The 22,542-nt window shown below is 37.6% G+C and overlaps 1 protein-coding gene across 2 annotated transcripts in view; it reads right to left on the reverse strand.

Moving 5' to 3' along the window:
* Positions 1-22,542, reverse strand: part of CHCHD3 (coiled-coil-helix-coiled-coil-helix domain containing 3) — a 289,542-nt gene that overhangs the window by 213,773 nt on the left and 53,227 nt on the right. For both annotated transcript variants that reach the window (XM_065883507.1, XM_065883506.1), the window contains exon 3: positions 18,073-18,154. In XM_065883507.1, the coding sequence (XP_065739579.1) occupies positions 18,073-18,154 (82 nt within the window). The remainder of the gene's footprint in view (positions 1-18,072; positions 18,155-22,542) is intronic.

Here is a 22,542-nt window from a genome sequence, read left to right on the forward strand (position 1 = left end):
GCAGTGAGAAGCCCACGCACCGCAACAAAGAGTAGCCCCCACTCGCCGCAGCTGGAGAAAACCCACACACAGCAACAAAGACCCAACGCAGCATGAATGAATGAATGAATGAATGAACAAATGAATAAATAAGTAAATAAGAATACAGGGACTTCCCTGGTGGTCCAGTGGGTAAGACTCCGTGCTCCCAATGCAGGGGGCTGGGGTTCAATCCCTGGTCAGGGAACTAGATTCTGCATGCCTCAACAAAGATCCTGCGTACCGCAACTAAGACCTGATGCAGCCAAAATAAATAAATATTTTTTAAATAAATAAGTAAGTAAATATGAATGCATGACACAGTATATATTTTACATGTTCCTAGTTACAAATTCTATGTTTTTGGTTGCCAATAAAAACAGTCCAAAGCCCAGATTATAGTGTCATAATGTCAGTTTTTTACTTTCAGACAACACTAAGCAACCGTCTCAGGACAAGACAGAAAAATAGATTATTTCTGCCTAAGTCATCAGAAACCAGAGAAATTGTTGCCTCTGGAGTTAAAAATGCAGCCCCCCTATCAAAAAATGGATGCCAACTAAGCCTGCTAGAAGGGAAGATGTGAACTGCAGCTGCTCCCTAAGAACCAAGAAAGCCTGAAGTGTTGGGAAAGAGGCATGGGCTTGGAGTAAAAGAGAACTGGGCTTAAATCCTGAGGCTGGCTTTGGTCAGTAGCACAGCCTTGGGCCAGGGATTTAGCCTCTCCCAGTGGCATTCTGATTGTATAATAAACCCACAAAGAGCAGAGCTACCACAGCCATTTCTCCTCAGTTGCGAGGGTGTGTGGGGGCGGGTATTTTGCGTCTGGGGGAATGTAATGTGAGGGGCATCATCCTGCAGGCTACCACCTAGGCTAAGGCAGGCCTCGTCAGAAGGCTCTTGGCAAGTTCGGAGCTAGTGTATACAAATGTACCAGCACAGCACCTGGTAAACAGTAGGCAATCATTCAATGATAGCTGCTGTAGTGATATGATGCTCCTGCCTCTTTTTCCTTTTGGACAAAGTCTATCCCATTTTAATCTATTTACCACAACCATAAAGTACTGTCGTAATTTAGTGATGCATTCTTGTTGGCACTTACTATATGACAACGAGTTTTGCCCTCGGAGACCTTTATATTCCAGTTGGAGGAGACAGTCAATAAACAGATAAAGTGCTAAAGAAACAAGGCAGAGAAAGGACAGCTACAGTGAGAGGACAGGAAAGAGAATGACTAAACAAAGCAATCAGGGAAAGCCTCTCTGCGGGGTTATTTAAGAAGAACCCTAAATAGTAAGAGGGAGTCAGCCATGTAAAATATGAAATACAAGTATTCTAGGCAAAGAACTATGCAGGCACAAACAGGTTTAGCAGCTGCTACAGCTGAAATGTAATGGGAGGGTGGTAAGAGATGAGGCCCAAGTGCATAAACATAAAGGGCAGCAGAGGACCAGAAGATCAAGGGAAAGATCTGGATTTTATGCTAGATCTAATGAAATGCCATTAAAGGATTTTAAGCAAATAACTGCCATGATTCCAAATGCATTTTTTAAAGCACACTAACACTGCTTTGTGGAGAGCAGGATCTGGGGGACAGGACTGGCTCCCTGCATGGAGACTTTACAGTAGCTCAAGTGAGAAATGATAATAACTGGGCATATACCTTGAGAAAACCATAATTCAAAAAGAGTCATGTAACAAAATGTTCATTGCAGCTCTATTTACAATAGCCCGGAGATGGAAACAACCTAAATGCCCATCATCGGATGAATGGATAAAGAAGATGTGGCACATATATACAATGGAATATTACTCAGCCATAAAAAGAAACGAAATTGAGCTATTTGTAATGAGGTGGATAGACCTAGAGTCTGTCATACAGAGTGAAGTAAGTCAGAAAGACAAATACCGTATGCTAACACATATATATGGAATTTAAGGGAAAAAATGTCATAAAGAACCTAGGGGTAAGACAAGAATAAAGACACAGACCTACTAGAGAATGGACTTGAGGATGTGGGGAGGGGGAAGGGTAAGCTGTGACCAAGCGAGAGAGAGGCATGGACATATATATACACTACCAAACGTAAAACAGAGAGCTAGTGGGAAGCAGCCGCATAGCACAGGGAGATCAGTTAGGTGCTTTGTGACCGCCTGGAGGAGTGGGATAGGGAGGGTGGGAGGGAGGGAGACGCAAGAGGGAAGAGATATGGGAACATATGTATACGTATAACTGATTCACTTTGTTATAAAGCAGAAACTAACACACCATTGTAAAGCAATTATACTCCAATAAAGATGTAAAAAAAAAGTAATAATTATGAAATCTTAGAATAAAAAAGAAATGATAATGACTTAGACCAGGGTTTCTCATCCACGGCACTACTGACATTTGAACCAAACAATTCTTTGCTGTGGGGGGCTGCCCTGTGTTGGAGGATGTTTAATAGCATCCCTGGCCTCTACCCACTAGACAGATGCCAGAAGCATCCTCCAAGTGGTGACAACCTTAAAGGTCTCCAGATGTGGCCAAATGACCCGTGGAGGCGGCGTTGGGGAGAGGCGGCAAAACCCCCCTCAGATGAGAACCAGTTGGCTTAGACTAAGTAAGGAAAGAAATGCGTGAGAGTCATGATTTTGCAATATATTTTAAAAGCAGAAACATAAAGGCACGAAGGAGAGAGCAAGAATAATCAATAATCAAAGTTCTGATGTTACTCTCAATTTGTTAGACTAAGTTTTCAACAGTTTGAGGAAAGTGCTTTCTAAGTCAAATCTACCTGGGGCTGTACAAACAAGTTAAGTTACATAAACTCACTTGGACAATAGTTTGGGCTCCTTTTCTTTAAGTCTATAAAAACTGAATTGTACAGCTGACAGGTATATTCATAAAGAAATACACAATTTCCAACATATTAGAGCAAAATCCACAGAAATATTAACTTTCATCCACTATTTGACAGTATTTTGACAGTTTTATTTCAAAATATAGTCATGTGAATTAAAAAAACAAAAATACCCCAAAAATCCCTTCACTGTGAATTCTTTTCAAAACTAAATTCCTTATTTAGTGAGCTCCACAATCAAGGCAAAATTGTACTAAAACCTGAAAAACATAAATCTTCAGTGAAACACATCAAAAGAGCCTTAGATACAGCATTCATACTAACATATAATAGGTGGCCTCCCTGTTGGACCAGAAAACAATTTAGCCTCTGATATACAGTCTAGCAGAGTGATGATGAGTGTGGCTTCAGGTTCCAGACTGCCTGGGTTCAAATCCCAACTCCTCTATTTTCTGGGTATGTGACTAGAAGCAAGTATGAACCTGTGTTTCAGCCACCTCATCTATGAAGTCAGGGTACCAGCAGATCAGAACCTGCCTCATAGGGTTGCTGTTAGGATTAAATGATCATTACATGCAAAGTGCTTGGACCAGTGCCTGGGACAAAGAAAGTGTTCAAAAACTGTTAGCTATTACTACTACTTATTATTGCTTATTATTAAATGTTATTGCTATTAGTATTACTTCTTAGGTAAAGTCTTCTTAAATAGTGTATATATCAGATTTTAAGTCTACTCGAGATCTGCTTATTCTGCACATTGGGAGAGGACCACAACTATATGATTGGGTGGGGGAAAAAAAACAAGCTATACAACATTATTACTTCAATCTCATTTTGTTTAAGAAACAAACTATACAAAACACTGTTAAGAATACATTTCCCTTAGGGTAAAATATGTGAATGATTTTAAGGGGGAAGAGCAGGGTAATGGAGGAGAAGGGGTAAGATGACGTTTTATGCTTGTATATTATCTGAATTTCTTTGAAATATATTTCTTTTGTAATTTTTTAAAATAAATCAACATTATCCATGTTTTCAGTAGTTTGAGGAATGACCCTTCTAGATCAAACCTACCACATTCTGTAGCAATAATGAAAATTGCAGAAACTGTTGGGTAATGGTTTTTAAATTAATAGACATTTCCCATATTAAATTAGTGGTTTCAAGTGACTTTTTTGGTTTTGTTTTGATTTGGTTTGGTTTTAATCCATCAACCTATCAGGAAAGCAAAACTGTAATCTATGGATTTTAAGGATTTTTGTTTCACTCTAATAATCATTCACAAAATGGCACCAGGAAATGAAGAATTTAAGAGATCTATTCTAAGAAGTTGTGAAGGAGCTCAAATTTAAATCATTAACTGAAACATTTACAGGATTAACCTCTATTTTTATACTTTATACTTGATGCCAAAAATCACACGAAAATCATTTTAATGGAATGAACTGGTTTAAGCCTGGAGGAGCTACACAGTGTATGTGTAAGGAAACAACTGTAAATAGTACATAACTAATAAACTGCCCTGTGCTAGCTGCACATTACTCAGTGGAGGAATTCCATATTTCAGTTCCAAAATCACACTGTCCCAGCAGCTAGATTTTTTCATTGATTTAAAAACATGTCAGTTTGTGGACTAAATGTGACAACATCAAAATACTCTATCACATAAAAGGCAAATAAATAGTAACAAATACTACAAACCAAAACCCAACAAGTGAAGCAACACAACCAATACAAAATAAGAAAATGAGTCCAAGTTTCTTTAAAAAAAAAAAAAAAAGGCTAAAGATGAATACAGAAGGAGAAATCCAAAATGATTTCCACTTCACGATCGTCTATTAAAGTAAGTGCTGTGCCTCTTTATTGCTTCCCATAGAGCGGAAGGGCCCGATTGCTCCAGAGAACTCTGCAGAGCACTACTGGGCACGTGTGTGCCTCACTGACTGGAGGCAGCACTCACCTCTAAAGTTCACAAGGCAGGGCCCCATCTGCTTCCACACAGCCCGCCCTGCTGTGCTATTAAGAAAAATGTCCCCATCTTAAGCTAACAAGAAATTCGAAGTGCCACCATCACTGAAAACGTGGACACCAACGACATTTAATAATAAGTTATAGCCAACGTGAATAAAGAATATTAACTTTAAACACAAATTCTCAAAAGATTGTGGTACTAAGGTAAAGGAAGTTTTAAAAATATCATCCAGAGCAGCTGCACAGGTCTAATAACCAGGAGCACACAATCGAGATCATTCTAAAAGATCTTTTATTTACTAATGGTTTAGAGGTGAAAGCCCAAGCAAATGTTTGTTACCTCTTCTCACAACTGTAAATGAAAAACTTTAAAGAGAGCATTCCCTATACACAGAGAAAGGTAATACTGCAGGATGGTGAAGTGCATGAACTTGACAGAGACTTCAGTTCAAACCCCAGGCTCTCCACTTACCAGATATGACTTTGGGTAACTTTCTTCTTTACCTTTCACTTTCCTCACTTATAAAGTGCGGACAATAGAGGTGTTGTGAGGATGAAGTGAGTTAAATATATAAAGTGCTCAGAAAATACAAGAATCCAACACCTATTATTTTTTTAATGTTTTCATTTCAGTTGGGCACATGGGTCCTGTATTCCGAAATGGTTTTCATAACGTAATGTGACCCCAGTGTGTGTATTCTATGTGTATGCCATCTATGAACTGTGAAGAAAGTTTTCATCAAAAAAAAATGACAGCTGCTCTGGATAAAAATGGGATGCAAAAGAATATGGGTTCTCTCAAAAAAATATTTATCAGAAACTTAAGATGAGCTACTCGTTTTTAAGGGTTTTCTGCAACCAGGAAAGGGAGCAGGAGGTTTACTTAAACATGAAAATGTGCCAATGTTTAGAAATATTATAATGCTGAGATAAAATTTACATCTGAATTATAACTATGTCACCCGCTCTCCTTTACAGCTAGAGGCTCTACTGGCTAACCTGTTGAGGTCAGCAGAGGAAGAGGAGAACCCTGTGTATTTCTCCCCAGTTGCAGAGCGAACTGCCAAAGGAGGGTCTCATCCTGCTACCCTCCTCCTATCAAGGCATTCATCACCAGCAGGATCAGCAGATGGCTCCCAGAAGGCCCAGGACTGAGGGCTCAGCAGGGTAAGGCCCAGCCTACACGGACAACTGTCCATAAGTATGGACTTCTGGACACAAGGAAATGGACATGAGGCCACTGCTCATTCACCTTCTAAAATGGAAACTGAACTGAGTCTCTCCAGCAAATGCTGTTTGGAAAAGAAAAGTTTACTCCTCACAAATGAAGTGTCCCAATGTGAGAGAAAATTATTCTAGCCAGAAGTTTCTCAAACTAAGCCCTATGCTTCCCAGGTTTCTAGGAAGGGAAAAGGTGGGGGAAATGGCTGACAGAGCTCTAAATCCCTAGTCCTAGCTATAACCAGATGGCACTTGAAGCAGTTTTGTATCAGAGTTCTGTCGGGTTTCCTCTGAATAAATGTTTACAGGGTGATGGGACACAATATGATTCTATCACCTCAGCAACAGAATACAGGGCTCTGGGGCAGGTAGCCCAATTCAAGTCCTGCTTCCACTGCTGACTGAAAACTTTACATATGTCTACTTGAGTCATCTGTTTTTATAAAACAGTGGTAACACTGACAAAAAAACATTAATAGTTTATGTGAATAATAATAAATGATTTACAGAGTATATTACAATGTCCGCTCCCCCTGAGATTGTTCTGGGTAATGGAGAAACTTCAATAAGAACTATAACAACTACAGGACACTCAGAAACCAACTCCTAGAAACTTCCAAATGCAGAAACCAACTTTGGCACAAATTACTTCAAACACTTGCTTCATGAGAGAAAACACTGTAATTACTGTCAAAAGAAACATATGAGCAAGAAGTGGTTGAACATCACAGATGCTATTACAACCAATAAAAAAAGTTACAGATTTCTACAGCATGCTTGATTGATTATGGTTTTCCAGGTTTAATATTCCTACATGTAAAAATAGCTTCTCAAACAGAATTCAGGGTAGGAGTCTACAACAGCACAACATCAATAGGAAAGAAAACTGGATTTGGAAAAAGTAAAGAGATGTGAATAAAACACAGACTGGATAATCCAACCTTCTGTAATTGTTGGTTATAGAAAGCACTTGTCTCTATTAAAAATAGAAAAGTGTCACTTGAAGAAAAAAGATGAAGTAGCAGATGGCTAAAGATTCCAATACTTAGTACATACATAGCACTTCCAGTCATTTCCCAGTGAAAAGTACTGGGTGGTTAGGGTGTGATCTATTACATTCCGGATGAGTCAGGGCTTTACTTTTAAGCAGAATGGAACAGAAAAGTTAAAGGAATGAAACCACAGAAACACAATATGCATTTTTAAAAAAAACAGCTTTAATGAAGTTAATAAAATAATTAATCTAATATATTGGGATTTTTATACTACAGAAGGATCTCTTAAATGTCAGAGCACATAAATATTTTCCAGATAATGCCAATCAACCATCCACTGCGCCTACTGGAGCCAGACCCTGGGGAATCTGCTCACAACACAGCAGGGTACAAACTTCTGTAATGACCTTCTTTGCAAATATTTGTAAATTAGAAGTGAGATTCATTGCCTGTGACAGTTGTGAGAACCCTGAGAAAATATTGACTGCTAACTGATCTTTAAGGTCACCTAAAAACTACATTTTTATGATAAAAGCCACTGATAAATATTAGTGGATCAACAGAACTTGTTCCCTGAAAGTTGGTTTTTTTTTTTTAATTACTATATACCTAGAGATGACTTGCAGGTTGAAGGTATATAATTTCATAACAACTGTGTAATATGTGTCGATGACTAGAAAACAACGTTTAACACTACACTAATTGGAAACAAAGATTTATAACAAGTCTCTAGTACCTATAGTCCTTGGTTAATGTCTAATTTTTAAAAGCATAGTTTTTTTGTTTTTAACATAATGTGAAATGTATATGCATATGTATACAGAGTAGACTGCCCTTCCCAGGAGAATGTCAAGATTTTCCAGTACGAATGATTCATTCAATCATTCAATTGAACAAATATTTGTGAGAGTTTACCATGTGAAAGATGCCACACTAGGTAGATGATTTCTTACATTATGTATTTTCAATGTGACACTAGGCCCCCCAAACACTGTTTTTCTATATTGTATTCTTTCCTCCTTCCTTTTTCAGCTTTTTCCTCCAAAGGCAAATAATATCAAATAATAAAATTAAAATGAATTATTATATATAGTGGATTTAAACAGAAGACACCAGCCCTATGAATTTCACCTTTACTATGAGAAACTAAGAAGTATTGATACAAACAAGTTTTAAGCCTTTATTTGATGATATAAGTCCTTATTTGATGTGATAAATGGAAAAATTAATGGACTGTGCTATACTCTAACTTAACCACACAGCTGATAAAATTTATGACTAATTTATTAAACCAAATTAGTTTGCGTCTCACAAATCTAATGTAATTGTTCAAGTAATTAAAAATGGGGTAAAATCTCAACTAACATCCACCTAAAAACAGCAAGCAAGTAATCTTGGTTGATGTACAGCTAGTTACAACATCAAGTAACTATTCCCTTTCTTCTTGGCTTCCTGAAAAAGGTTATTAAAATGGAGGCAACTTTCACTTGCCTTTATAGGTACAGAGGTGAAATTCAATTGCCAAAGGTCAGAGGTCAGAAGTAGTCACATTTTTCTTGCTGTCAGAGACTGACTTTTGGAGGTGGGGCACAGGAGAGAAGTAAATCACATTTTAAAAGTCTATACTCAAACTGTAGCATATTACATCCTTGCTATACTGGCCAGCTATAGTTGTAACACATTATTGTCAGCTATAATCCAAAACACACAATAGAGTATCACAGCAAAAACAGACTGCTAACACGAGCATTTAGTTTGCTCTTGACTCTCAATACACCAAACGACTATTCCATCCATTATATGTTGTGATAAGCAAACCTACGATTCCAAATTAGATCCAACAATTTTGGTGTGTGTACTAACTTTATGTCAGTGATTCTGGAAGGCATCAAATCACTCAAGATTCACATAAAACAGAATAAGATCTAAGATAAATTGAATTGAGATTCCATGTGTAAATGTTTTTTAGAAATGAGAATATAACATATACAGCCATAGTGCTTAAAATTAACTATGGCATCGCTGTGGCCCTAGTAGAAACCTCCTCCTCGAAAGCAACTTTTATTAGGCCACATCTGCATATTAGTTTTAAAGAAGTGGAAAGTTGGATACACAACAACGTCCTACTATACAGCACAGGGAACAATATTCAATATCCTGTGATAAACCATAATGGAAAATAATATAAAAAAGAATTTTTATATGTATAACTGAATCACTTTGCTGTACAGCATAAATTAAGACAACATTGTAAATCAACTATACTTCAATTTAAAAAATAAATGAAAAATAAAGAAGTGGAAACATAAAGGAGTTCAGGTAAACTCTAAATGGCCTAATAAAGTATCTTCAGTTTAAATGATTTCTGAATGGGTTCTAATGTGTGTGGCATGACCAGTCAGAGATGCCATAAAAGGATTTCTGAATTAGGTAGGAGATGAGGCAGACACTCAAGAAATCATTTCCAGATAATTACCCTAAATGTGACTGGATTAAATACTCCAACCAAAAGACAATGACTGGCTGAATGGATACAAAAACAAGACCCATATATATGCTGTCTACAAGAGACCCACTTCAGACCTAGGGACACATACAGACTGAAAGTGAGGGGATGGAAAAAGATATTCCATGCAAATGGAAATCAAAAGAAAGCTGGAGTAGCAATACTCGTATCAGATAAAACAGACTTTAAAATAAAGACTGTTACAAGAGATAAGGAAGGACACTACACAATGATCGAGGGATCAATCCAAGAAGAAAACATAACAATTAAAAATATTTATGCACCCAACATAGGAGCACCTCAATACATAAGGCAAATGCTAACAGCCATAAAAGAGGAAATTGACAGTAACACAATAATACTGGGGGACTTTAACACCCCACTTACAACAATGGACAGATTATCCAGAGAAAATACATAAGGAAACACAAGCTTTAAATGACACAATAGACCAAACAGATTTAATTTTTATTTACAGGACATTCCACCTGAAAGTGGAAGAATACACTTACTTCTCAAGTGCACATGGACCATTCCCCAGGACAGATCACATCTTAGGTCACGAATCAAACCTTGATAAATTTAAGAAAACTGAAATCCTATCAAGCATCTTTTCCGACCACAATGTTATGAGATCAGAAATCAGTTACAAGAAAAAAATTGTAAAAATCAAACACATGGAGGCTAAACAATATGCTACTAAATAACCAAGAGATCACTGAAGAAATCAAAGGTGAAATCAAAAAATACCTAGAGACAAATGACGATGAAAACACAATGACCCAAAACCTATGGGATGCAGCTAAAGCAGTTCTAAGAAGGAAGTTTAAACCAATACAATCCTACCTCAAGAAGCAAGAAAAATCTCAAATGAACAATCTAACCTTACACCTAAAGGATCTAGAGAAAGAAACAAAAAAACCCAAAGTTAGTAGAAAGAAAGAAATCATAAATATCAGAGCAGAAATAAATGAAATAGAAACAAAGAAAATAAGAGCAAAGATCAATAAAACTAAAAGCTGTTTCTTTGAGAAGATAAACAAAATTGATAAACCTTTAGCCAGACTCATCAAGAAAAAGAGGGAGAGGACTCAAATCAATAAAATTAGAAATGAAAAAGGAGAAGTTACAACAGACACTGCAGAGATACAAAGGATCATGAGAGACTACTACAAGAAACTCTATGCCAATAAAATGGAGAACACGGAAGAAATGGACAAATTCTTAGAAAGACAGAACCTTCCAACACTGAACCAGGAAGAAATAGAAAATATGAACAGACCAATCACAAGTAATGAAATTGAAACTGCGATTTAAAATCTTCCAACAGGGGCTTCCCTGGTGGCGCAGTGGTTGAGAGTCCGCCTGCCGATGCAGGGGATGCGGGTTCGTGCCCTGGTCCAGGAAGATCCCACATGCCACGGAGCGGCTGGGCCTGTGAGCCATGACCGCTGAGCCTGTGCGTCCGGAGCCTGTGCTCCGCAACGGGAGAGGCCGCAGCAGTGAGAGGCCTGCGTACCGCAAAAACAAAACAAAACAAAAATCTTCCGACAAACAAAAGCCCAGGACCAGATGGCTTCACAGGTGAATTCTAACAAACATTTAGAGAAGAGCTAACACCCATCCTTCTCAAACTCTTCCCAAAAACTGCAGAGGAAGGAACACTCCCAAACTCATTCTATGAGGCCACCATCACCCTGATACCAAAACCAGACAAAAACACTACAAAAAAAGAAAATTACAGACCAACATCCCTGATGAATACAGACACAAAAATCCTCAACAAAATACTAGCAAACAGAATCCAACAACACATTAAAAGGATCAGACACCATGATCAAGTGGGATTTATCCAAGGGATGCCAAGATTCTTCAATATATGCAAATCAATCAATGTGATATACCATATTAAACTGAAGAAATAAAAACCACATGATCATCTCAACAGACGCAGAAAAAGCTTTTGACAGAATTCAACACCCATTTATGATAAAAACTCTCCAGAAAGTGGGCACAGAAGGAAGCTACTTCAACATAATAAAAGCCGTATATGACAAACCCACAGCAAACATCATTCTCAATGGTGAAAAAATGAAAGCATTTCCTCTAAGATCAGGAACAAGACAAGGATGTCCACTCTTGCCACTATTATTCAATACTTTTGCAAGTCCTATTGCAAGTCCTAGCCACAGCAATCAGAGAAGAAAAAGAAATAAAAGGGTACTTCCCTGGTGGTGCAGTGGTTAAGAATTAGCCTGCCAATGCAGGGGACACAGGTTTGAGCTCTAGTCCGGGAAGATCCCACATGCCGCGGAGCAACTAAGCCCATGTGCCACAACTACTGAGCCTGTGCTCTACAGCCCGCAAGCCACAACTACTGAGCCCACGTGCCACAACTACTGAAGCCCGCGCACCTAGAGCCTGTGCTCTGCAACAAAAAAAGCAACCACAATGAGAAGCCCGCACACCACAACAAAGAGTATCCCCCACTCGCCGCAACCAGAGAAGACCTGCGTGCAGCAACGTAGACCCAAAGCAGCCAAAAATAAATTTATTTTTTTAAAAAAAAGAAATAAAAGGAATACAAACTGTAAAAGAAGTAAAACTGTCACTGTTTGCAGATGACATGATACTATACATAGAAAATACTAATGATGCCACCAGAACACTACTAGAGCTAATTGATGAATTTGGTAAAGTTGCAGGATACAAAATTAATGCACAGAAATCACTTGCACTCCAATACACTAACAATGAAAGATCAGAAAGAGAAATTAAGGAAATAATCTTATTCACCATTGCAACAAAAAGAATAAAATACCTAGGAATAAACCTACCTAAGGAGGTAAAAGACCTGTACTCAGAAAACTGTAAGACACTGATGAAAGGAATCAAAGATGACACAAACAGATGGAGGGATATACCATGTTCTTGAACTGGAAGAATCAATATTGTGAAAATGACTATACTACCCAATGCAACCTACAGATTCAATGCAATTCCTATCAAATTACCAATGGCATTTTTCACAGAACTAGTACAAAAAATCTTAAAATTTGTATGGAGACACAGAAGACCCCAAATAGCCAAAGAAATCTTGTGGGGGGGAAAAAAAAAAAACAGAGCTGGAGGAATCAGACGCCCTGACTTCAGACTATACTACAAAGCTACAGTAATCAAGACAGTATGGTACTGGCACAAAAACAGAAATATCTATCAATGGAACAGAATAGAAAGCCCAGAGATAAACCCATGCACCTATGATCAACTAATCTATGACAAAGGAGGCAAAGATATACAATGTAGAAAGGACAGTCTCTTCAATAAGTGGAGCTGGGAAAACCAGACAGCTAGATGTAAAAGAATGAAATTAGAACACTCCCTAACACCATACACAGAAGTAAACTCAAAATGGATTAAAGATCTAAATGTAAGGCCAGACACTATAAAACTCTTAGAGGAAAATGTAGGAAGAACACCCTGACATAAATCACAACAAGATACTTTTTGACCCACCTTCTAGAGTAATGGAAATAAAAACAAAAGGAAACAAATGGGACCTAATGAAAATTAAAAGCTTCTGCACAGCAAAGGAAACCATAAACAAGACAAAAAGACAACCCTCAGAATGGGAGAAAATATTTGCAAATGAATCAACAGACAAAGGATTAATCTCCAAAATATACAAACAGCTCATGCAGCTCAATATTACAAAAAAAAAACCCAATCAAAAAATGGGCAGAGGCTCCCCTGGTGGCGCAGTGGTTGAGAGTCCGTCTGCCGATGCAGGGGACGCGGGTTCGTGCCCCAGTCCAGGAAGATCCCACATGCCGCAGGGCGGCTGGGCCCATGAGCCATGGTCGCTGAGCTTGTGCGTCCGGAGCCTGTGCTCCGCAACGGGAGAGGCCACAACAGTGAGAGGCCCGTGTACAGCAAAAAAAAAAAAAAAGGGCAGAAGACCTAAATAGACATTTCTCCAAAGAAGACATACAGATGGCCAAGAGGCATATGAAAAGCTGCTCAACATCACTAATTATTAGAGAAATGCAAATCAAAACTACAATGAGGTATCACCTCACACTGATCAGAATGGCCATCATTGAAAAATCTACAAACAATAAATGCTGGAGAGGATGTGGAGAAAAGGAAACCCTCCTGCACTATTGGTGGAAATGTAAATTGATAGAGCCACTATGGAAAACAGTATAGAGATTCCTTAAAAAACTAAAAATAGAATTACCATAAGATCCAGCAATCCTACTGGGCATATACCCAGAGAAAAACATAACTCAAAAAGACACATGCACCCCAACGTTCATTGCAGCACTACTTACAATAGCCAGGTCGTGGAAGCAACCTAAATGTCCATCAACAGACAAATGGATAAAGAAGATGTGGTACATATATACAACGGAATATTACTCAATCATAAAAAGGAACGAAATTGGGTCATCTGCAGAGATATGGATGAACCTAGAGACTGTCATACAGAGCGAAGTCGGAAGGAGAAAAACAAATATTGTATATTAACACATATATGTGGAATCTAGAAAAATGGTACAGATGAACCAGTATGCAAGGCAGAAACAGAGACACAGACATAGAGAACAAATGCATGGACACCAAAGGAGGAAGTGGGGGTGGGATGAATTGGAAGATTGGGATTGACATATATACACTAACTAATATGTATAAAATAGATAACTAATGAGAACCTGTTGTATAGCACAGGGAACTCCACTTTGCTGTACAGCAGAAACTAATACAACGTTGTAAAACAACTATACCCCAATTAAAAATATATATATATCATTTCCAACCTAACAGAGGCTATGGTCTAGAGTATGTACAGACTGTACTGACAAAATACAGTTCTAGGACCCTATTTGCCCACATTTCCACATGCCTGAAAGCACCTCACACTTGCAGTCTGCCAGCCTGATCCTGAATAGTTGGCAAAGCTTGCACATAAGAATCAAAATTTGCAAAACTGGTGTCAGCAGCCTGGAAAAATCCCAGGTACAACAGCAGAATGCTGTGTCATCAAGGTTTTGATGGCACAGAATATGATACCATGTGGAAAAACAAAGATATCAAGACCCTGAGTCACAGAACAATTTAGAAGAATTAGAACCAACATGAACAGGTTTTGAGTCCCTTAACCTTGGGTTTCTCACTATCAGCACTACTGACATTCTGGGCCAGATAATTCTTTGTTTTTTTGTAAGGTTTGTCTTTTTGGGGGGGTGGGGGGTATCCTGTGCATTACAGAATGTTTAGCAGTATCCCTGGCCTCTACCCACTAGATGCCAGTAAGACCTAACTAGTTGTGACAGCCAAAAAACGTCTCCAGACATTTTCATGTGTCCCCTGGAAACCAAAATCTCCCCTAGCTGACATGCCTTAACCTATTTATTTCACTTACATTTTCCTTTTTATGAACATACAAGTGATAGGTTTTTAGAAATTCAAAGTCAGTCTTAATGAGCTCTTTCAATAAAAAAATTCTAAGATATAAACTACTGGGTTATTATCTGCAGCAATTTTTTTCTTAATGGTACGTCAAATACAATGCTTCTTAGAAATCAATGGCATCTTCAATTCAATGAAATTCAGCCACCCACCATCCTTTCCCCTTTACCATGGAACCGTCATCCTGGAGAATTACTTCCTCCTCACTGTGTAAAGTTTTAAGTACTACCCAGTTCTTCCCTACCTAGTGGTTCTCTAGTCTTCCTTTTGATTCCTTTCAACTATCTAATATTCTTCTAAAAATTTCCTTGCTTCCCAAGTTGGCCAGAGTTAAGTTCCAGTCTTTCAACCAAAAAAACCTAACTGAAACAAGGTCCTTATTAAGCTAGCCTGACAGAAGATATTTCAGAGTATTTCCCTGCCATGAAATTCACCAACCTATTAAAAATGTTGGTGCTTCTCCTTACCATTCACCATATAGGTGGAGTGAATGGGGTACAGATGAAACAAGAATTGTTGTAACAGTGTCATGGGGATTCACTGTACCCTTCTGTTTTTGAAGGTGTTTTAAAATGTCCATAATAAAAAGGTTAAAAATGATAACTATCCTGTAAAGAAAAATATCACAATGGAAATAATTTCCAAAGTCCTTTCTGCATACGTTGGATCCCTTACATTTTCATGTGCCTATGCCCCAATCTTAAGGGCTTAGGAACTCAACTACAGTTATGGGTACATCTGGGGTGAAAAGAGAAGACTTGGAAAGCCAGGCATATACCACTGGCAGTCCAGGACACAAGGAACCATCTTCTAAAACTGCTTCCAAGGCTTTACTCAATTAAGGCAACAGATACAATTATCTATAAATGCTTTGTTTCTCCAAAAAGTTGCTTTTAAAAGACAGCACAGAAAACCTTTTTAATGCTTTTTCTGAAGTTTCTTCTCTGGTTGAAAAAAGAAAAAACATAGCTATTGATTCTTCTAAGAAGTATCATACAGATAAACACACTTTCTGCCAAGATTTGACAGCTGGAAGTTTGCATGAAGAAGGCTTCAAACAAAACATATTTTTTAAAGAGAAAACAATAAAAAAGGCTGTACCACCCTCTGCTCCCCTTAAAAGTGACAGAAAATAAATTCTTTATCAGTAGTCATTTGTCCCAGATTACAGCTAGGCTGCCAACCCCAGTCCACATGAGAGATGAAATCAGCCCTCACTGGCACCTTGTATCCATCTCATCTGCCCTTTACCTTTCATAGAACAGGAGAACAAATGGGAGCTAAGTCATGGAGGGGGAAAAAAAAACCCCACCACAGTGAGAATTACTGTAACAAAAGCCTGTACCATAGGGGAAGAAAGGAAGACAAAAAATTCCTATGTGAAATATAATAAGCAAAGTAAATATGAAGGTCTAACCAAAAATTCCTTATTAAAATAAAATTCAATTAAAAGTAATAAAATTTCAAAGACAAGGAATTCTACCATAACACATTGATTTTCTCTGCTTCTTAATAAAAATGGTCTGAATTTTTCTGAATATTTTAACTTCACTATCTAATTATATACTCCATCAACCTAACCCCAATTAAATAATTATGAAGTGCTGCGTGGGAAACTATTGAAATATGCGTAGACACTTTTAGCAGTACTAACTACATCTTGATTTTTAAAACCCTAAGCCATGAGCCTTCTCTCTTTCCTGAGAAAAATGGTGGTCTTAATGTACAGTAAAACTCATGTCCTGTTCTACACATTTCAGGCAAATCGGACCTAGCTTATTTAGCACTTCGTCAGAGAGAAGAAATGTTAGAGAACATTTCATAAACCCTCACTTTAGAGATGAAAGATTTAAGGCCCAAAGAGGTTAAATTATACACTGAAGCCCCTATAGCCAGTGAAGACGAGAATCCAATTCAAAGATTCCTTACATTAGCTCTCTCAAGCAAACTAGTGAAGCAGCCCAACGCGCGCGCGCACACACACACACACACACACACACACACATACACACACACAATCTTACAAACCATCTACTGGTAGTAGTCATTGTGCATGTGAAAGATATTTGCATAATCATATAATAATAATGCTTTGTGCTATATGGCAATTTCAGAAATAGCACAGATGGAAAGCACTTGACTCTATCTTGGATTAAAATGTACCCACATATTTCTATGAGTAAGTATATACTTTAAGTCTTTAAAAAGTAGTACTTTTACCAAAAAAAAAATTATCTATGTTGTTTTGAATATTGCTTTCTTTTCAGTTTACAGCCTTTCAACATCTTTTTGAGTCAGCACATAAGATCTACTTGACTGTCTAATATTCCACTGTAACAAAATTCTGTGTACCATAATTCACTCATGCAGCCCTCCATGATGGGCATCTGGATTGCTTCCAGTTTTCTATTACAAAAACATTTCAGTGAACATTCTTTTAGCAGCTATTGTTAGTAGTAGTAATAATGACAACAATAATATAGATGTATACAAAAAAATCTAGAGGAATGAAATGTTCAAGAGTGGTTATCTCTGTAGGATGAAATTACAGAGGATTTTGTTTTTTCAACCTTACACTTATCTGTAACGTCTTTGATTTTTTTAAGTGAGCATACTACTAATCAGTGCTACTTACTAACATGGGTACTATCTATAACATATAACATTCATTATTAGCTACAATATTGTTAACCTTAATACCCATAAGACGATGTAATTTTCAATCATAAATATATTCATTAATTTTGAACCTAGCCTGAGAAGTGCCAGGAGAATCCTCAAGAACTACTTCTCACATATTGAAAAAACAGGGCTCAATTATTCATGCAACTAAGAAGCACACAAGAAATGGTCATTTACAATTGAGTTTGGGAAGGGGATAACCTAGGGCTTTAACAAGCACAATACAAAACCAAAAACAGCCACGTTCATACATGTTCAGCCAAATACAAATGATGAGTCTTATTATAATCATTCTTCTCCAAAAATATTCCATAAATATGACTAGTCTGCCAAAATCTGTCTCAAACAGCATGAAGCTCACCGTTTCTGATTTTCAGATTCTTTCTTGGCCTCCTCCAATGCCAGCTCCTGAGCCACTCTTCTTTTCAATTCTTCATCAGAAACTAAAATCAATAAAGAGGGGAAGGAGATAAAACAAGTGACTTCTTTAAACAAAAGCATAAGAACACTCAGGAAGACAAAGCTGAGACTAGATCTTAATAGGCAAAGTTTTGCCAGCTGGTCAGTGTCTCCTTGGAACCACCTAAGCAGGGTGGAAAAGACCAATTAGTGCACTTCAAGAGTAATTTAATCAAGAGTTCCCTGGTGGCCTAGAAATCTCCACACCTGCCAGAAGTTATAATAAACTCAAGAAGCTGCTTACTGCCCAGTGGGACTGAGCCATTAAGTACAAATTCTTTAAAATGATGTCCTACCATTAAAGTCTGACAACTGCATAGAGGGGGAGGAGAGGGTATAAGGAAGGGACTTCAGAGAGGAAAATGACACCAAAACATTCCTACTTTGATAATTAAACATTTTAAAAAATCACTTATTAGAGAAAGAAAATCATTTGTAGTTACATTCATTTTTCTATGATTTACAAAAAAGGGAATTTATGACTCATATTTAAAACCATATTTTTTGGAAAACGTCATTCAAATTCAAGTGCCAACAATTGGAGAGAGAGACAGAACAGTGCTGAGAACACGGCTGGAGCTTTCTAAATACCTAATGACTTGATCTGAAACATCTGGTCTTTCCAATTAGAAGATTTTGTACAATATGTTTTGTAAGATTCTTACAGCTATGATAGCAAATAAAATAGACAAATTTTACATACTCTTTAAGAGCCTTCCATAAGAAATAAGCAAGGACTCTTTCCTCTTCAGTACCCAAAACCCACTACCCAAAATTATGACCAAGAAAGCACCAGAAACACTTAAGATCTAGGAATACACACAGGACCTAACAAGTATTTCAACTGGTTGAGCCTACTAGATGGAAACTAGACAGTACTCTCTGCTCTTCAATGACATTTTATTTGATAATCTTGCATTATAAGCACCTTGCCTTACGGAATATGCAAAAAATGAATTACAATAGGATATGCAAAAACTTTAAAATTTAGCTGACACTGGGCAATAACAAAGAAGATACATGAAAGGTCCTAAGGATGTCTTCTTTTATTTGTGGACTATCAGAAAACAACAACATCAAAGAACATTATCAAGAAGGTGAAAAGACAACCCACAGAATGGGAGAAAATACTGGCAAATCATATAGCTGACAAGTGGCTTGTATCCGGAATATACAAAGAATTCTTACAACAGAACAACTGAACAGAACAATAAAATGACAACGAAATTAAAAATGGGCAAAGGACATAAATAGGCATTTCCCTAAAGAAGATATTCAAATGGCCAATAACTGCATGAAAAGTCACTCAACAGCATTCATCATTAGGGAAATGCAAACCAAAACCACAATGACTTACCAATTCAAACCCACTATAATCCAAAGGACAATAACAAGTGCTGGTGCGAATGTGGAGAAATTGAAACCCTCACACATTGCTGGTGGGAACGTAAAATGATGCAGTCACTATAAAAATAGTTTGGCAGTTTCTCAAAATGCTGAACAAAGTTACCATATTATCCAGCAATTCCACAGTTACGTACTGTATATATCCAAGAGAACTGAAAATATGTCTACACAGAAACGTGTACATGAGTATTATGACAGCATTATTCACAATATCCCAACAGTGAAGACAACCTAAATGCTAATCAACTGATGAAGGGATAAACAAAATGTAGTATATCCATTCAGTGTGATATTATTCAGCCATAAATAGTTATGAAGTACTAATATATGCTACAACATGGATGAATCTTGAAAACATTGTGCTAAGTGAAAGAAGCCAGACACAAAAGGTCACATATTGTATGTGCCCACTGATATGAAATGTCTAGAAAGGGCAAATCTGTAGACAAAGGAAGTAGATTAGTGGTCACACAAAATTAATTAATTAAAACTAGAACAGGGAATTGTCTGATTCAGGCAAATCTTAAGACTTTTTTTTTCAGCATTAAACGTTCAAAATAATACAAATCCCACTAGAGAAATTACAGACAGTAAGAGCTCAGCAAGGAGTCTGGATATGGATAGTCTTTGTTTTTCTATTAGCTAGACTTTAGATAAATCAGTTAACCTATCTGACTTTTGATTTCCTCATCCAAAAACAAAACCGGGTAGGTTACATAGGTGTCAGCTGGCTATGAAGTTCTCAGCTATGCACTCTATAAGGTGATGATTTTCACATTTTCATCTCCTTCTTATAAACAAGCAAAACAACGTGACACATTTTTTCAAGCTCTATTAGTAGCAAAAATTGAGACAAATATTTCACCCAATTAGTACTACCTGATCAAACTATACTCTGAAGTGTACATACCAGTTAGGATCAACCCACAGTCAGACCATGTGAAAAATCACACAAATTCCCCTGATTACTTCAAATTATTGCAGCAAAATTTTTCTCATGCAAAATTCGATCAAATTCTCAATCACAATTCAACTGAATTTCACTCAATTAAAACTAGGCTTCAGTAAGACCTTGGTACACCAGGTCTAAGCATGAAGCAGTGAGATCCGTTTTCTAAGTGAGCTGATACAACATATCTTAGTAGTGCATTGTATGCCTCTTACATAAGGGCTTGCTACCAGGGGAAGAGCCAAAATCAGCAGTGAGCTTTTCATGATGATGTGATAAACCTGGAAGGGAACAGTAAGGACTCCATTACCACATGGCGACCAGCTGGGTGGCTGGGAAGGTAGCCATGCAAGAGAGACTGCAGAGAAGGAAACGCAGCTTCAAGGCTTGTCTTCCTTCTCTATATACACTCCTACCTCTCATGCCTGCCAAGCCACCTGCCGTGGGGGTGAGGCGGTAAATACTGATAGATGGAGATAATGGTGGTATCACCTAGGGAGGCCAAGAGGGGAGGGAGAAAGATGGGAAGAGGAAGCACAAGGGATGCAAAGGTCAGGGAAGCTCCAGAAGCCACTGAAGAAGACATGCCCAAGGGACCGGCTAGCTCACATCACTTCTGGTCAAAGGACTAAAGCATAGCTGTCTCTCTAACGCCCTAGCTATTTCTGGAAAAGAAACACACACACACAAACACACAAAACTTTTGGGTCTCACGTCCAAGGTCACAGCTGAAAAAGTAATTACCTTAGCTATAATGGAGAATTTAAAATAACAAAAGATAAAACATGACCAAGCATAAAGAGTTTAAAATCTAAAATAGCAATTCAAAGCCCAGGCAGGAAAATAAACCAGCGTGGTAATGGGTTTTGAGCAAATCTAAGTTTCAAGTTATTTGTTTTTCAATCAATAGAATACAGAAAGCAACAACATATTTCTTCTGATAGGTCTGGTCCAAAGTGCATAAGGGAAAAAGATATACCATTTGGAGACCAATATTCAAAATGGCTTTTCTGAAAACACTCTTTTCAGCTTCAGGATCTGAACATTCTCTCAAATAAAACTGTTATTAAACTAAAAGGTCAGTGTTTCAGGATAGACTACTTTAAAAGAAGCACAGAAAGGCCAACTTTGCCTATTAGCACAGTGAGTTTCCCGTAGATCTTTGAGGACTGGCAGAGTTTGTGAAATGAGAAAAAGTAAAAATGAGAAACTTTCAAGCCATATAAATCAGACTGGCCACGGAAACCTGCAAAACAAGTTCCGGCTCAGTAAGTAGGGTTCTAAAACTTTCACATAACGTACACACTTCCCTTTTAAAATGTATTAAGACAAAAGGATGCTTTCTTCACACACTTGTACTCTGTACTTGCTAAAATGTTCTCAGAAGCGATTTTTTTTTCCTCAATGAACACAAAGACTGGCATTTTGTCAGTTAGTTATAGGTGATACAACACTAACCATAAAACACGTGAGAAAAAAATCAAGCATTACAATGGCCTGGTTAGAGCAAGTCGGCCCTAAACCCTTTATTTGAAACTACTATTGAAAATAAGAAATATTTGTATTAAAAGCAGCTCAAATTTTTGTTCGTTTTTAGTAAACAACATTCTAAACAAATGTTTTGGTTAGTCCAAAGGCAGCTTTACTGACCGCCTAGCAATCTTTTGCTCCCCTTAGCCACATTCTAAATTTTTAAGTTAAATTCTTAAGAAATTCTAAGAATCTCTAATTTCTAATTTCAGGATCAAATAAAAAACCCCTAACCTTATACTACATGATTCTTAGTATTCTTAGGAACTGTGAATACCATGGTCTTAATTCTCAGAGAAAGTGTAGCATACATTTATTACACCTCACCTGTGTTCTATGTTACATGACAGGGTCCTAATTCTGTTTTCAGAAACTGGTTAAACGAGGGGTAGAGAGGGAAGGGGTAGAGAAGATGGGACACTATATTTAAGACAGTTCCTTGAATGGTGGACAGAAATGACTCCAAAAGATGAAATGACTTCATGA

The sequence above is a fragment of the Phocoena phocoena genome, chromosome 9, assembly GCF_963924675.1.
Source record: "Phocoena phocoena chromosome 9, mPhoPho1.1, whole genome shotgun sequence".
In the NCBI taxonomy this organism is placed as follows: Eukaryota; Metazoa; Chordata; class Mammalia; order Artiodactyla; family Phocoenidae; genus Phocoena; species Phocoena phocoena.